General features: G+C 47.6%; 1 protein-coding gene across 1 annotated transcript in view; it reads right to left on the reverse strand.

Moving 5' to 3' along the window:
* Positions 1–5915: 5915 nt before the first annotated feature.
* LOC123067473 (pathogen-related protein-like) overlaps positions 5916–17677 on the reverse strand; it is a 117180-nt gene continuing 105418 nt past the window's right edge. Inside the window, exons 6-7 of the mRNA XM_044490255.1 lie at positions 6027–6248; positions 5916–5921 (exon numbers count right to left, since the gene is read on the reverse strand). Of these exons, the coding sequence (XP_044346190.1) occupies positions 5916–5921; positions 6027–6248 (228 nt within the window). The remainder of the gene's footprint in view (positions 5922–6026; positions 6249–17677) is intronic.

Genomic DNA, 17677 nt, shown 5'->3' on the forward strand with positions numbered 1-17677 from the left:
ATAAGTTCCACATACCACCGTAGAGAGAATAATATTTACACAAATTCAATCTGCTGACGTATTCCGTGGCGTGACATCACTCCATGGCCAAGCCTTTATTCGAATCATTTTTACTGTCCCACCTCAGCGCGTTTAGCGAGGCGGTTTCCTTGGCACGTCTTGTCAAAGCAGAGATCGTGTCCCCTTATTCCGGGATTCTCATCAATACGGGCGTGGGTAACCCAACCGCGCCATTGATTATGGCGCTTGGGAGATAAGTGAGTTTTACCAGGCTGGTGGGGACGCATAGCTTCGTCCGTCCATATAAGGGGATAAGGATCCACCTTTTTACCTACGCCTTCTTCCTCTTTTCCTCACCCATTTCCGCGCACTCGAGCTCCAGCGCCCAAGTTCGCACATCCCACCTCAACCTTCTCCAGCTATGTCCGGAGCAGGAGGCAAGTGGATGGCCTCCTCCGTCACGGAGGGGCACATCAAAAAGCTGCGGAAGGCTGGATACTTGTCCAACGACATCACACACCGGCTCCCCGACAAGGGGCAGCTCATCCCCACCCCCAGGCCCCATGAGAGGGTGGTGTTCCTCACCCACTTCCTCCGCGGACTAGGTTTTCCACTTCACCCATTTGTCCGGGGGCTCATGTTCTACTACGCCCTGGATTTCCACGATCTGGCCCCGAATTTCATCCTCAACATCTCGACATTCATCTCGTGTGCGAGGCCTTCCTCTGCATCCAGCCCCACTTCGGCTTATGGCTGAAGACCTTCAATGTCAAGCCGAAGGTAGTGGGCGGCTGCCAAGCGGAGTGCGGAGGTGCCATGGTGGGCAAAGGCCAATGTCCTATGGCTTGAGGGCTCCTTCGTGGAGACCATAAAGGGGTGGCAATTGGGGTGGTTCTACATCACCGAGTCGCATGACCCTAAATGGGCAGCGGCCCCCGAATTCTGATCTGGCTTCCCTACACGGCTCACCTCTTGGAAAGAGACGGGCCTGACATGGGGTAATTCAGAAGAGCTGACCGGACTCCAAACCTGTGTCCAAAACCTGGTGAACAAGAAGCTCAAGCTTGTCAACGTCGTCCAGGTCATGCTCATCCGCCGGATCCTCCTGTGCCAACAACGGGCCTTCAACTTGTGGGAGTTTGATCCGGCACAGCACCAAACCTTGAGCATGCTCTTCGACACTACGTACGAAGATGCCTGGAAGGTGCTGTTCAAGGGCGCCGAGGCTCCCGCATCCGCTACCAAAGATCGCGGATTCAGCTCGCAGCGTCAAGCCAGCGAGGTAAGCTATTTACCCTTTACAGGACACTTGTTTTTCATAGTTTGACTCTATGCGGGATCTAAACTCCCTTACCTTTGACAGGCTGGCAAAAGACGTCCGGGCAGGTTAACTGTCCGGCTCCCTTGCCAGAAGACCCATCGGACGCCCGATTAATAGGGCTGCTGGTTCCGGCACCTCACGTGGTGCCGGAGAAGAAGGCCAAGAAGAAGGCCACGAGAACTCGAAGGAGTTCCCAGCGCCAGGTGTTGTCGGACTCATCGTCCGATGACTCTGAGGCGGACTCCTCCCATGAAGACGAGGAGGAGGAAAAAGAGGCCTCTCCCCCAGCGGGGGGGGGGGGGGAGAAGAAAAGGAAGGCCGCCCCAACTGGGGAGGCCGGAGGGTCCAAGAAGGGAAGGACCCTTCCTCCGGACTACTCCACCAACGCCGACGACGGTGAAGAGGAGTGGCCACCGAGGGCTAAGCCCCTGGCGAAATCGTAAGTGTCCGGATACTAGAATACCTCATGGCGTTTCATTTGTCGCACAGAATCTCCTAATGCCGAATATAACCCTGCAGCCCGCCCAAGGACGGGCTCGACGCTTCAACGAGCGGCTCCCTGGATTCGTCGGACGTGAATAGCACCTCTCTTCCGACTGCCTCCTCTCCTCGCGTGCGGATGATGCCGAGGTGGGGTCCTAAAAGGGGCCCAGCCAGGAGGAGGTGGTCCAGGAGGCGCCGCAAGGCAACCTCCCAGACTCCAGGCGCAAGGGAGATAAAACCCCAAAGGGCTCTAAGTCCGGCCCTGGGCCGGACTCCGCACCGGAACCTTTAGTGGTTCCGGAGTTCGACAGGCGGCCCCTTCATAAGAAGGGAGAGACTGCGACACCGGTGACCTCCGTCCAACCAGAGGCACCGGATAATTTGCTGGAGGCGCTTAACGGCGCCTCCATCAACGAGGAGCACCGCACTGTTATGAGTGTGGTGATCCAGAAAGTTCAGTCCGCCAAGTGCGGGCTGACTGAAGCCTATGCCAGCCTTCTAGCAGGCTTTGAGGTATGTATTTAAGATATGTAAAAATATTACCGCATAGACAGTAGCCCCTGATGCTCAGTTTGGTGTTCGGAAAGAAAAGCCGAACTGATGATCTAAAAAGATGTACGCAAGAGTCTAACATAAGTATGTCAATATGGGGAATGCAGGCTGCGCTGCTGACCTCTGCTGCACTGACTGCGGAGGTAAATGCATTGAAGCAGAGCCTCGAGCGGTCCGACAATGAGCTCGGCCTTGCCAAAAAGCAGCTCGAGGACAAGGAAGGTAAGTAATACCTTATGGAAGTATATAAAAGATGTGGTTGCAAAAAATGACAGGAATAACGTGAGTATTGTAGGGGCCACGAACAAGGTGGCGACCCTGAAGGAAGCGGTGTCCAAGGCCGAAAGCAATGCGGCCGCGGAGCGCACCGAGCGAGAGAAGCAGGAGGCGCGGGTGGCGGAGGTGCGGCAAGAGCTCCAGGCTCTCGTGGAAAAACACGAGAGGTTGGAGCGTGACTCAAAGACTCGAGAGTCCGAGCTCGCCTCGGCCCTTGAGAGCGCCAAAGCCGCTAAGGCCGAAGCCCAAAAAGCCCTCCAGGAAGTTGAAGCGATGAAGAAGATAGCGGCAGGTAAGGCATTCTTAATGCAAAGCAGGCACGTGAAAGTGAATTACTTGTTACTTACCCGAATCCGGAGCTCTCCAGGAGCATTCGCAGATCTGTCCTGCAGTGTGTCCGACACTGCCGCGTTCTACCGAGCCAAAGAGGGGAGCTCGACGAAGAAGGTGTTCTGGTCTCTGTATGCTGAGGCCGGACACCCGGTGCCCTTGAGCGACCAGCTGAAGCAGCTGGTCGAGCTCCATAAGGTGGCCGAACAGGCCATGAAGGGCCTCATAGTTCAGCTGTGGCCTAAGGAAGCTATGCCTGGGAGCTACTTCAGGCTGGTGAGGCGGCTGGTGGACACCTATCCATGGATTGAAGTCGTCAAGCGCTCCGTCTGCATCGAAGGTGCCCGTAGGGCCCTTGCCCGTGCTAAAGTGCACTGGGGCAAGATGGACGCTGAGAAGCTTGTGACGGACAGACCACCACCGGGCAGGGAGTATCGCAAGCCCGAGATGTATTATGAGGGCGTCCTGAAGGGTGCCCGCCTTATACTGGGTGAATGCTCCAAAGATGTAATTTTTGAGTAAACTCGCATTTGTTATCCTATACGTTGAAAACTTGTTCATATGCGCTAAGCAACGCTTGTGAATTTAAAATATTACCTTCTGTGCGGCCGTTTATTAAATTTGAGAGATGGCGAGTCGTCAGCTTCTGCCCCCATGCCACGAGTGCTGGGGTGTTCGGGATAAACTTGAGCGCTCTTTTTCCCATTCTTGGGTCCTTCGAGGGAGGCGCTCAACGCAACGAACGACGCAACCGGACTATAATGCTTGAACACTCTCACTTAGCCATAGAATTCTATAATTTTAAATTTCGGCGAAGCCCCTAGTATTCGGAAGACCGAGTTCGGGGTGCTATCCACGCCTGGGCCGGACAAAGCCGACTCCTCGCTCTAAGTGGCATAAGTCTTTAGGGACTCGAAAAACCTCTCGAACAATGACCGGCTCTCGCCCTATCATGGCAGTCAGTTTTAGCTTTCTCCACTGAGGTGCTTAACCCAGCTCAACCGGGGCACAATCGCAGTGGTTCTCCCAGCGCTACCTTAGCCGATATAATGGAACATAAGGTACCAAAACATGGGAGCCGGGCAAACCCAACTATTGACCCAAGACATGATTCGGAGCCGATGCATATAATGCTATAAGTTCGGGGTGCCGCACTTGTGAAAGTGTTCGGACTTATCACACCATATTTTGGGGTACTTAAGCCCCTGGTGTATTTGGCCGTACCAAAGTGTACGGATGCAACATGTCATAAGTGAACATATATAGAAAAAAAGGAATGCAATAATAGGCAGAAGCTATGTATTGTTTATTCAAAAAGGCTGCAGTAAAAGCAGAATGATACAAATAGTGCGATAAGCAATGGACGGGACTATTTGACCTGTCCCCCTCCAGGGGCGAGCTGCGGGATGATATGTGAAACAAGTATACTGCTCGTTAGAGACCACCTGGACACTCGACGTAGCTTCTGCTTCCCTGGCTGTTGCATCGTGTGTTCGGCGATTCTACTGCCGGACAGGGCTTCTTGAGAACGGAGTCCTGAAAGTAAGAAAAAAAGAATAACACAATCGGGAGCCCCTGGTGCGGTTGAGCCGCATTCTGGGCCTGCCGTCACTACTAGGAAAAAGGCTACTAGCAGCGCGGGTACCCGCGCTACTAGTATCGCGCTACAGCTAATAGTTAGTAGTAGCGCGGGTGAAACCCACACTACTACTAACATTTCAGTAGTAGCGCGGGTGCAACCCGCGCTACTAGTAATGAAATAGTAGTAGCGCCTCAGGTTTTTTCCCACGCTACTACTAAAAAGTTAGTAGTAGCCTAGATGCAAACCCACGCTACTACTAATGAAGTAGTAGTAGCGCGTCTTGTTTTCCCACGCTACTACTAACTAATTAGGAATTAAAAAAATAAAATCCACCAATTCCATTCTATGCATACAATTCCAACTAAAACAAACACATATTTGCAATAAACCAACAACAATACACATCATTACTAATCCAAGATTTATAATAAACCAGCGGCATTAGAGCACATCCTGTAAGAGCATACATATTGTCATGGCTTTTCATGCCTTCAATTAAAACACCTACACTTCTTGAAGTCACTTACTCCCAGCTAGTGCAAACACAGTTACAAGCAAACCAAAATGCATAAAAACACCAAACAGTGGCATCCTATCTCTCCAAATGATCCTCTCCCTCTGCATCCTTGCAAGCATCTTCACGATAAGCAAATCCGCAGGAAAAAAGTCAACTTAACATGTACTCCCTCTGTCAACTATCTAGAGTAGATTTTATCCATTTCCCTGGCCATGTTCAAGAAACACTAAATTAAGAATATTTATACTCTAAATACAGGAGGCACCGGACAGAAAACAAAACATGAGCAATATCATATGAGCAAAACAAAAGATTAGCATGTACTTCCTTTTTATTAGTTTGAGAAGGGGGCAAGCAACCAGAAAATATCCATACATCAATGTGTGGCTCTGCCATCCCAATGCTGGCGGACACCTGCTTGACAAGTTTTTGTAGCTTACAGATTAAACCTAGGGATTAAAGGAAATAGACACATTCAGAATGCTAGGTACTTGTGGGGTCAGCACTAGAACGTTTCACACTTATTTTTCGCAAAAAACATAGGAGGTTTGCTGTACTGAATTAGGAAACAGTGACAATGGCGGGGTGAATAATTTATTTTGTGCATATAGAAGGATGAAATCGTGAGGTACTAGCACAGACAAAGCACTCACTAGTTTACCAATACAGGGCTACATTACTGATTGAAATGAAGAGGCTTTGCTGCCAGAATTCACCACGAAGGTAGCAACAAATTAAATGCCTAAGCGCCAAGCTCCAGCTCTACATTTCTACATGTTTTTGAGCTGGAAGAGTCACACCATATCATATCAGCGACTAATACTTAAACCACCGTGAGCACGTCTCAGGTAATTCTAGAGCTGTGCACAGAACCAGCAGACTCAGACCAGCCTTATCCCCATCAAACAGCAGGCAATTGCAATCCAATCGACGACCAAAATGCCGGAACAAAAAAAAAGTAATACCTGTCGATTGACGGTGTCGAGGTAGGGGCAGTCCCGGCGCAGCTCTACCTGCCTGGGCCGCCAAATCTTCCGAGTTAGTTCTCCAAACCGATGAACTAGTGGGGATTTGCTATGCTGATAATTTTCAGGTATAAGAAAGAAATTTCTCAAAGGGGCAATCCTCATCAGTGATTGTATTGTGACGTTCACAAAGTCAGTCACCTTAATGTTGTTAAGACCAACCTACAGATTTAATCAGAAAAGTGATTAATAACATATGATAAAAGGCATGAATATTTAGCTCTCATATCACAAGAGCCTAAATGCTTGCAGGTTTCCATCTACAATCAAGGGAATAAATACAATCTAAACCATCTCAGTCTGAAGGTTAATGAAGACATGGTGGCCTGCCTCAAGACTGTGGGTATACGCATGTGATTTCAAGGTTAATAAAGACATGGTTGTGCTGGATTAGGAGACACCGAAACAGTGACAATAGCGGGGTGAATAGAACTGGCAAGCAGGCTCAGACCAACACAGGGCAATTGCAACCGAATTAACATGTAAAATGATAGTACCAAAGGATTTCATACCTGTCGGTTGACGGTGTTGAGGTAGGGGCAGTCCCGGGGCAGCTCGACCTACCTGGGCCGCCTCTCCGGAGCCCTCCTCTCGTCCTCCTCCTCATCCTCATCGTCTTCCTCCTCCTCCTCCCGGGGCCGGCCGTTCGCGTGCCCCTCGGGGCCCCACGCTCCTCCTCCTCGTCTGCGTAGTTGGCGAGCCCCAGCAGTGAGGCGCTCCCCGACTCGTCCGTCGTGTGCGGGCGCTTCTCGTTGGCGGCCGCGGGCTCCTCCCCTCCTCGCGCTCACGCTTCCGCGGGGGACTGGTGCTCCTCCTCGTCCGCGCCCATCGCCGGCCGCCGGGAGGAAGAAGGAGAGAGAAGGGGAGGGCGGAGGAGGAAGGGGAAGGGAGGGGGAGGAGGAGGAGGTGGGGTGTTGCGTGCAGTCGGTGCTCGCCGGAACCGGCCGGTGTGGGTGGGGGCGGCAGCGAGGAGATCGTGGGGAGAGGAGCCGGGGTGGGGTGGACCGAGGAGATCGTGCGAGTTCTTGAGAGAGGTTTTTTTAGACAGACGGGGGGTGGGTGGTGTGGGACGGTTGGTGGGGTGGGAGTGTGCATCGGGCCGGGGGTGGACAGGCTTAGTAGTAGCGTGGGGGTCTTACCTGCGCTACTACTACTTATTTAGTAGTAGCGCCGGTTTTATACCCCTCGCTACTACTATGGCCTATCCCGAGGACATTGTTGGAGACCATTTAGTAGCAGCGTGGGTTTATACCCCTCGCTACTACTATCAACTTAGTAGTAGCGTGGTTTTTATATCCCTCGCTACTGCTAATTAGCAGTAGCGCCCATTTTTAAACCGCGCTACTAATAAACTTCTGTGTATAAGGTTTTCCCTAGTAGTGCGTGGTCGTGCCCCTCCCCCTATGCCCATGCTATTTCCAGAGCACAATTATGTACGTGTAGTACTGGTTTCGCAATTTTGCGAGGGCTGGGGTTGGGGCCGCATTGCTACGTGTGCTCGGAACGTGCCAGGCGGTCTTGTTGTAGGTTACTTCGGGCGCGCTTGACGGTGTCCGGACGTTGAATAGCCGGACTCGAGAATTGCCTTGTGAGGCTGCTTTTTACTTCTGCCGCGAGGGCCGCCGTATGCTCCTCCATTTGGAGAGAGCGTCAGGTGTTTCCGGTGACCGTAATGACTCCTCGAGGGCCTGGCATCTTGAGCTTGAGGTATGCGTAGTGCGGCACCGCATTGAACTTTGCAAATGCGGTTCGTCCGAGCAGTGCGTGATAGCCGCTGCGAAACGGGACTATGTCAAAGATTAATTCCTCTCTTCGGAAGTTATCCGGGGATCCGAAGACCACTTCAAGTGTAACTGAGCCTGTATAGTTGGCCTCTACACCTGGTATGACGCCTTTAAAGGTCGTTTTTGTGGGTCTAATCCTTGATGGGTCTATGCCCATTTTGCGCATTGTATCATGATAAAGCAGGTTCAGGCTGCTGTTGCCATCCATAAGGACTCTGGTGAGGTGAAATCCATCAATGATTGGGTCTAGAACCAATGCGGCGAATCCGCCATGGCGGATGCTAGTGCAGTGGTCCCCTCGATCAAAAGTGATCGGGCAGGAGGACCACAGATTGAACTTTGGGGCGACTGGCTCCATCGCATATACGTCCCTTAGTGCACGCTTGCGCTCCCTTTTGGGTATGTGGGTTGCGTATATCATGTTCACCATCCGCACTTGTGGGGGGAAGCCCTTCTGTCCTCTATTCTTCGGCGGCCGGGGCTCCTCCTCGTCATCGCTATGCAGCCCCTTGTCATTGTTTTCGGCATTTAACTTGCCTGCCTGCTTGAACACCCAACAATCCCGGTTGGTGTGGTTGGCTGGTTTTTCGGGGGTGCCGTGTATCTGGAATGAGCGATCGAGTATTCGGTCCAAATTGGACGGGCCCGGATTATTCCTTTTGAATGGCTTTTTCCGCTGATCGGGTTTAGAGCCTCTGAATCCGACATTGACTGCCGTATCCTCAGCATTGTCGCCGTTAATGCGGCGCTTGTGCTTGTTGCGACGCGACCTACCGTTGCTGTCCTTGGTATCCGAATTACCAGGGCTCTTGGTCATGTTGTTACTACGAGCTAGCCAGCTGTCTTCTCCCGCGCAAAAGCGGGTCATGAGTGTTGTGAGGGCTGCCATGGATTTCGGCTTTTCCTGTCCTAGGTGCCGGGCAAGCCACTCGTCGCGGATGTTATGTTTGAAGGCTGCAAGGGCCTCTGCATCCGGACAGTCAACGATTTGATTTTTCTTGGTTAGGAACCATGTCCAGAATTGTCTGGCCGATTCCTCTGGCTGCTGAATTATGTGGCTTAGGTCATCGACGTCTGGTGGTCGTACATAAGTGCCCTGGAAATTGTCGAGGAATGCGGCTTCCAGGTCTTCCCAACAACCAATTGACTCTGCTGGCAAGCTGTTAAGCCAGTGCCGAGTTGGTCCTTTAAGCTTGAGTGGGAGGTATTTGATGGCGTGTAGGTCATCACCGCGGGCCATGTGGATGTGAAGGAGATAGTCCTCGATCCAGACCGCAGGATCTGTTGTGCCATCGTATGATTCAATGTTTATGGGTTTGAAACCCTCAGGGATTTGATGATCCATCACTTCATCTGTGAAGCATAGTGGGTGTGCGGCGCCTCTGTATTGGGCTATATCACGACGCAGCTCAAATGAGCTTTGTCTACTGTGTTCGGCCCGGCCGGAATTGCCATATCCGGCGTGACGGTTATCGTCACGTGTAGTGGGGCGCCCACGCGATCCGTAGATCGATCTTGTTTGCCTTGCCCTGTCCTCCAATATATCTCGCAGGTCTGGCGCACTTCCCCATGCCTTGGTATTTTTTGAGCGGCCCCGGGGTGCGGCTTGAGTGGAGGGCCGAGAGGCCTCTTTGTCGCGGCCACGAGGTGGCCGGTCGGCTGCATCATGCGCTGGTGATGTAGGTTTGGGTGCTTCCTTCTCTAATCGGGGTAGCAGCCTGCATTTTGGGTAGCTCTTGGAGGGGCGTTCCAGTTCATACTCTTCGGCCGCAAGGACTTCGGTCCATCTGTCAGCTAGCAAGTCTTGGTTAGCTCTAAGCTGTTGCTGCTTTTTCTTTAGGCTGCTTGCCGTGGCCAGAAGCCTGCGTTTGAAACGCTCCTGTTCGACGGGATCCTCAGGCACGACAAATTCGTCATCGTCGAGGCTTGCCTCGTCTTCGGAGGGAGGCATGTAATTATCGTCCTCTACCTCTCTGTCTGCCGCTCTCTCATGAGGGCTGGCTTCTCCATCCTCCTGCGCTGAATCCTGCTGGAGGGGATTGTCTTCGGCACTGTCCGGGGTGTTATTATCTCTGGTGCCAGAGTCGCCATTTTTGCTGTGGCGAGATTTAGAGCGGCGCCGCTGACGCCGGCGCTTAGGCTGTTTCTTGGAGGGGTCATCCTCCATTGTTCCATCGCCACTCCCATCGTTTGGGATATCCACCATGTATATGTCGTATGATGAGGTGGCCTTCCAGCGCCCTGTAGGCGCTGGTTCTTGGTCGTCTCCTGCATCGTCGTCCATACCGTCGATGTCTTCGGAGTCGAAGTCGAGCATGTCGGTTAAATCATCGACAGTGGCTACGAAGTGGGTGGTGGGTGGGCTTTGAATTTCTTCGTCGTCCGCATCCCAACCTTCCTGACCATAATCCAGCCAGGGCTCTCTTGATAAAGAGAGAGACTTTAGCGAATTCAGGATGTTGCCAAAGGGCGAGTGCTGAAAGATGTCCGCGGCAATGAACTCCATGATCGGCGCCCAATCAGATTCGATTGGCAGGGGCGCGGAAGGTTCGGAGTCCGGAGAGGAGTCCGGCATCTTGCAGTCACGAGCTTCGCAAAGGACAGGGTTAGTGTTCGGCTCAATCATTGTAGAGATAGCAGCCCCCGAGGTGGTGTCCAGCCACCCGTCCTCGATCGACGCAGTCGGCTTCGAGCTAAGGGTCGGAGCGGACACTTGTGCGGCCTCCAGGGCACTGTCCGGCGGCAGAGCTAGATCATGCCCATCGTGACAATGCGGCGCGCTTGGCTGTGGCTCAAACCCGTCGAAGATCAAGTCTCCGCGGACGTCAGCCGTATAGTTCAAACTTCCAAATCTGACCTGATGGCCAGGGGCGTAGCTTTCAATCTGCTCCAGATGGACAAGCGAATTGGCCCGCAGTGCGCAGCCGCTGAATACGAAGATGTGTCCGGGGCGAAAAGTCTCACCCTAGACCGCGTTGTTGTTGATGATTGGAGGAGCCATCGGGCCTAAAGATGACGACACAGAGGAACTCTCAATGAAAGCACCAATGTCGGTGTCAAAACCGGCGGATCTCGGGTAGGGGGTCCCGAACTATGCGTCTAGGCGGATGGTAACATGAGACAAGGGACACGATGTTTTTACCCAGGTTCAGGCCCTCTCGATGGAGGTAAAACCCTACTCCTGCTTGATAAATATTGATGATATGGGTAGTACAATAGTAGTTCTACCACGAGATCAGAGAGGCTAAATCCTAGAAGCTAGCCTATGGTATAATTGTTGTTTGTCCTACGGACTAAAACCCTTCGATTTATATAGGCACCGAAGAGGGTTAGGGTTACACAGAGTCGGTTACAATGGTAGGAGATCTACATATCCGTATCGCCAAGCTTGCCTTCCACGCCAAGGAAAGTCCCATCCGGACACGGGACGAAGTCTTCAATCTTGTATGTTCATAGTCCAGGAGTCCGGCCAAAGGCTATAGTCCGGCCATCCGGACACCCCCTAATCCAGGACTCCCTCAGGGAGGCTTCTCCAATTGCTTAATTCTTTGCCTGATCACCCCCTTAAGAAAAATGAAATACTTGATCTCTTATATAATGGACTAATCGATGCTTCTAGGGATTTCCTAGATAGTTGTGCTGGTTGTGTTTTTAGGGAACGAACTATTGAGCAAGCTGTAGAACTATTGAATAACATATTGGAAAATTATGATGATTGGACTCCTCCTGAAACACCGCCTAAACCCACTCCAAAGAAGAGGGGTATATTATATCTCAGTCCTGAAGATATGCAAGAGGCAAAGAAATCTATGAAGGAAAAAGGTATTAAAGTAGAGGATGTTAAAAATTCACCACCTATTGAAGAAATACATGGGCTTGATGCACCACCACCACCTAAGATGGTAGAGGTAAATTCTTTAATGAAGTTCAATGATAGTGATAATCCTCATAATAAACGTCCTAGCCAATGCCTTGATGAGTTTGATAATTACATTAGAAAGGAAGATCACTTCAATGCAAATGTTATGAAACAGTTGAAATACAACTCTGATATGATTGCTCGCTTAAGTGACTTGTTATTTAGAGTCTCAAATGATGTTAGAGGTGTAGGAAAGCATGCTTCTATGGTTCAAACTCAATTAGAACAAGTTGCTAAATCTCAAAGAGAGTTGCTTGATTAAATGAACAATAATATAAGTGACTTTGCTATTAGAGTAGAAACTAGAGGAGGTAACATGACTCAGGACCCACTTTATCCCGAGGGACCCAGAGAATAGAACAAGACTCTCAAAGAATTAACACTGATGCACCTAGCCTTTTCTAAAAAGAAAAAGAATAAGAAAAACAATAGGACTTTGCCTGCCTCTAGTGAACCTGAAGTAGAAAAACCTACTGATAATTATAATGAAGTTTCTATCTCTGATGCTGAAACTCAATCTGGTAGTGAACACTCACCTTCTGATAATGAAAAAGATAATGTTGAGGTTCATGAAGACACTCAAACAAATAACAAGGAACCAGATAATGATGTTGAGATAGAACCAGTTGTTGATCTTGATAACCCACAACCCAAGAATAAAATATATGATAAAAGAGACTTTGTTGCTAGAAAACACGGTAAGGAAAGAGAACCATGGGTTCAAAAACCTATGCCTTTTCCAGATGAAGAATTTGAACGCTTTGCTGAAATGCTGAGGCCAGTCTTTTTGCGTACTCTCTTGACTGATATCTTAAAAATGCCTCCTTATGCAAAGTACATGAAAGACATCATCACCAATAAGAGAAAAATACTCGAAGCTGAAATCTCCACTATGCTTGCTAACTATACTCTCAAAGATGGAGTACCTAAAAAACTTGGAGATCCGGGACTACCAACTATACCTTGCTCCATTAGAAGAAACTATGTGAAAACTGCTTTATGTGATTTGGGAGCTGGTGTTAGTGTTATGCCTTTCTCTTTATATAAGAGACTTTATTTGAATAAACTCACACCTACTGAAATATCTTTGCAAATGGCTGACAAATCAACTGCTATACCTATCGGTATTTGTGAGGATGTGCCTGTTGTTGTTGCTAATGTTACTATTTTGACTGACTTTGGTATACTTGAGATGCCTGAGGACGACAACATGTCAATTATCCTTGGTAGACCCTTCTTGAATACTGCAGGGGCTGTTGTTGATTGTAATAAAAGTAAGGTCACTTTTCATATCAACGGTAATGAGCATACGATGCACTTTTCGAACAAACAATTCCAAGTGAATGGTATTAATGTTATTAAAAAATCTACAATAATCACTATTGGAAGTTTCTAGCTACCTCTACCCACTGTTAAAAATAAATATGAAATTCTTATTATTGGGGACATTCATATCCCGTCAAGGTAACTTAGTGATTTACGAAAGTTCTTCAGTTTCATGCTAATCTAAAGTGGTTGTTAATAAGACTTGATCAACCTTAACAAAGGATCATTTTTGAGAGGTATGAAGTTGATGAATTTAGTAAGGACTACCTTCTGTCTCTACCTTTTGTTTTCTGTTTTTGTTAGTTAAATAAAATAAAATGCCATGTTTTGTCTGTTTTCTGAATTTTCCGTGCAGTAAAAATGACCCAAAAAAAAGTTCTCAGAATGCTCTGAAGATTAAATACAATTTTTCTTCTGAATATTTAAGAATTTCTGGTGCAAATAAATATCAGAGGGAGGTGCACCAGGTGGACACAACCCACCCGGGCGCGCCAGGACCCCCAGGCGCGCCCTGGTGGGTTGTGGTCCCCACGTGGTCCCCCTCACTTACCTCTTCTTCCCACATCACCACATTCCTCCAGGAAAAAATCACCATTGGTCTCTCTCTCTCATGTTCTTGCTCCCGAAACCGCGGATTTCGATCTCTTTGCTCGAAGCTCTGTTTCCGAAACTCTTTCAGGGAATTATTGCTTGGTATGTGACTCCTCCATGTGTCCAATTAGTTTTAGCTTTAGTGGTTTATATTTTGAATAATTAGCTACTCTTGGTGCTGCTGTAGATGATCTTGCATGTTGAATTCTTAGAGTTCTAAGTAGTTTGAATGCTTGTTATGGCCTCTATACATCCCTATGAGTAGTTGCTTACGATTTTGTGAAGTTTTGTTGAGAAAATTTAGTGGACTAAAAATTTCAGAATTTTGTTCATAGGAAAAGGATGAGTTTCTTTAGGAAGTTTGCTTCCAAGATGACCTCCAAGGGAGTTATTGGGGAGTCATCTGACAATGATCTCCATACCTAAAGGTTGGCGGAGTTATGGCTGTGCGAACGGCCGCACAATCTGTTCATGGAAGGGACTGGAATCCTTCAAGAGTTTGCACAATACGCTGATAATACCGGCCTCACCGACTTCATCGCAGCTGAATGCAAATAGTATCATCTCCTCACAAATTCCTTAGTGCAAAATTTTCCTTTCCATTCTAGGAATATTCCCCCTCAGGTGCAGTTTAATTTATATGTTGAAAACCATCAGATACCACTTACTGATTGTGACATATGCATGCTTCCTTCTGATGGTAGTTTGGTAGAGCCTAGGCCCATAGAGTTTGATGGTTTTTATCGTACTCTGACAGTGGGGGATGAGAGAGGGGTATCGGGTGTCACCACTACTAGCTTACATTTTTCGGCTGGACATTATTTTGCTCTATTCATTACAAAGTGCTTACTTGCCAGAGAGAAGGTAGGTGCACTTAGCGCCCCAGACTTTGTTGTTTTACTCACACACTTTATGGCGACAATACTTATAGATTGCGAGCTATTGTGGCACGCTGCCTTCACATTAACAGATCCAAGGGTAAAATACATGGGGGCATTTACGCTACTCGCTTGGCGACTCACTTTAACGTTTAGATACGCCAGCATGATCATCCTTTGCCCAACGTTTACCTAGATCGAGAAGTTATGGAAGAGAGTTTATTGTTGCTGATTACCCTGATATTCCTATTCCTTACAACTTAGTTTTCAGTGTGAGAACTCGTGATATTATTTCACTGTCTGCACCTGCTTTGTTTGATCATATTACAAGGGGCGGATACATGATTATGCCTAAGGACATTGTCGCTTACCGGAACAACCTGGCTGCAGCACAGGAGGATCCTTAGCAGTGGGACCCTCAGGTGCCCGCTCCCCAGCACTTCAACATAGGGCCTCATGGCTTGTATGACTGGTGATTACCATGTTAGGCCAAAAGCCTAAGCTTGGGGGAGTACGTATTTCCACCGACATTACATTCATGTTCACACATTTCATTCCAGTTGTCGGTGTTCACACTTTTTCATTGTATTATCCATGTTAAATTTATTTTCTCGCTTTCTTCTTGTGTGTTTGAAAAAACTTTGAGAAAATCCAAAAACATATTTCTTGTTTCTTTAATTTTTCTTTTAAATTGTTGTAGCACTAAAAATAAAACCAAAAATATTTCCTTGTTCTTCTTTTACTTGTTAGGAGCTTTCCGTGTAAATAGTTGTTCTTGTTTTTTCTTTTCCCTTTTTATTTGCTTGTTTATTAAAAACCAAAAACTCCAAAAATATTTGAATGTGTTTCTCTGAATTTCTTTTCTTTTTATTGAGTCATACCGAGGAGAAGACCACGATGAAAATGTTGAGTGGCTCTCATTTGAATTATTGTTGATCTAACGAAGATCCCATATTACCTTGTCTTCTCCTTTTTGAATAAAATGTTTGCAGATTCCATCTTAGTCCACAACACTCTTGCACTATTTTTATTTTCAAATCGTTCGGTCATGCAAGTGAAAGGCAATAATGACGATATTCGATGAACTGGCCGTGGCAGAGAGAAACGGGTATGAACTCGACTTGTTCTGTTTGTGTAAATATGCTTAACCTAGTATCCATGATTTAGCCTATTATGATCAAACATGTTTGCAATGACAATTAGAGATTATAGTTTCTCATGCCATGCATAAGTAGCTAGGAGTGGATAATGATTTATCTTGGATGCCAACATTGCGTTAAAATGATTGTGATGTAGTATGATGATATGGTATCCTCCTATGAATGTTCGAGTGGCTTGACCTGGCACATGTTCACACATGTAGTTGAATCAAAACCAACATAGCCTCTATGATATTTATGTTCATGGTGTTCATATCCTACTCATGATAGTATCCAATGTTACTTATGCATAATGCATTTTCATGACCGTTGTTGCTCTCTAGCTGGCCGCTTCTCAACCTATTTGCTAGCCTTTGCCTGTACTAAGTGGGAATTTTGCTTGTACATCAAAAACCCGAAACCCAAGTTATTCTAGATGAGTCCACCATACCTACCTATATGCGGTATTACCATGCCGTCCTAAGTAAATTTGCATGTGCCACCTCTAAAAACTTCAAAGAAATATTTTTTGTGTGCCTGGATTGTTCATAAAGCGACAGGAGGTAGTTGGTATCTTCCATGCTAAGCGGGTTATTCTCAGGATGGGTGTTTATTCACTCACCATTGCACGAGAAAAGGGGCGGTAATAGGGATTCCTAGTCCCAAATTGCAAAAGGAACTTATAATAATCAAACAAAAACTCCTATGGAGCAATAACCTTTACTTTATCGCTTGGGAACTGCTACTAATGTGTTTAGCATGGAAGATATTGATAACTGATGGTCGCAAAGTAAACAAGAAGGGTGCATGTCTCAAAATTTCATTTACCTCTGTTTTAAAAACTTGAGCTCTAGCACCTCTGCAAATCACTGCTTCCCTCTGCGAAGGGACTATCTATTTACTTTTGTGTTGTGTCATCACCTTCTCAAATAAGAGCCAGAACCTGAGAGCATTGTTGTCATGCTGATGCATTGTGTGTATCTAATGTTGGGTGCATCATGACTGGATCTTTTGTACCATGAATTAGAATGTTTAGTCGTTGCTTGAACTTTGGGGGGGTGCTCTGCATTTATTTTTTGCGGTCCCAGAAAGGGCTAGCGAGATACCACTATTGTCATATTGCATCATGGTTGTTTTGACAATGTATTGCTATTTGAGATGTCTTATTATTGCTCGGTACTTGATTATGTCATTGATATGAGTTAATATAATTTTTAAGAGTTATTGTCGACATGGTCAGTTATAATCTTTGCTGAAAACCTAGGTGCTATTTAAGTTTATTTATGAAAACAAGAGGAAAAGAGTTCAGAAAAGTTTTACTTTTTCACTTTCTGTTTATCAACTGAATTTCTTGAGGACAAGCAAAGGTTTAAGCTTGGGGGAGTTGATACGTCTCTGTCGTATCTACTTTTCCTAACGCTTTTCCTCTTGTTTTGGACTCTAATTTGCATGATTTGAATGAAACTAACCCGGACTAACATTGTTTTCAGGAGAACTACCATGGTATTGTTTCTTTGCAGAAATAAAAGTTCTCAGAATGGAACGAAACTTTTCGAGGATTTTTTATACAATAAAAGATAATTTCTGGAGCCAAGAACCACCAGAGGGGGCACCTCGGTGGGCACAACCCACCAGGGCACGCCACCCCCTCCACGCGCGCCCAGGTGGGTTGTCCCCACCTGGTGGCCCCGCAGACCCTGAAACCAATGCTATAAAATCCTATTTTTCCAGAAAAAAATCAGGGAGAAAGAATTATCGCGTTTCACGAGACGGAGCCGTCGCCGTCTCCTGTTCTTCATCAGGAGGCTAGATCCGGAGTTTGTTTGGGGCTCTAGAGAGGGGGATCTTCAATCTTCGTCATCACCAACACTTCTCCATCGCCAATTCCATGATGCTCCCCACCGGGAGTGAGTAATTCCTTCGTAGGCTCGCTGGTCGGTGAGGAGTTGGATGA

This window comes from Triticum aestivum, chromosome 3B (genome assembly GCF_018294505.1).
Source record: "Triticum aestivum cultivar Chinese Spring chromosome 3B, IWGSC CS RefSeq v2.1, whole genome shotgun sequence".
In the NCBI taxonomy this organism is placed as follows: domain Eukaryota; kingdom Viridiplantae; phylum Streptophyta; class Magnoliopsida; order Poales; family Poaceae; genus Triticum; species Triticum aestivum.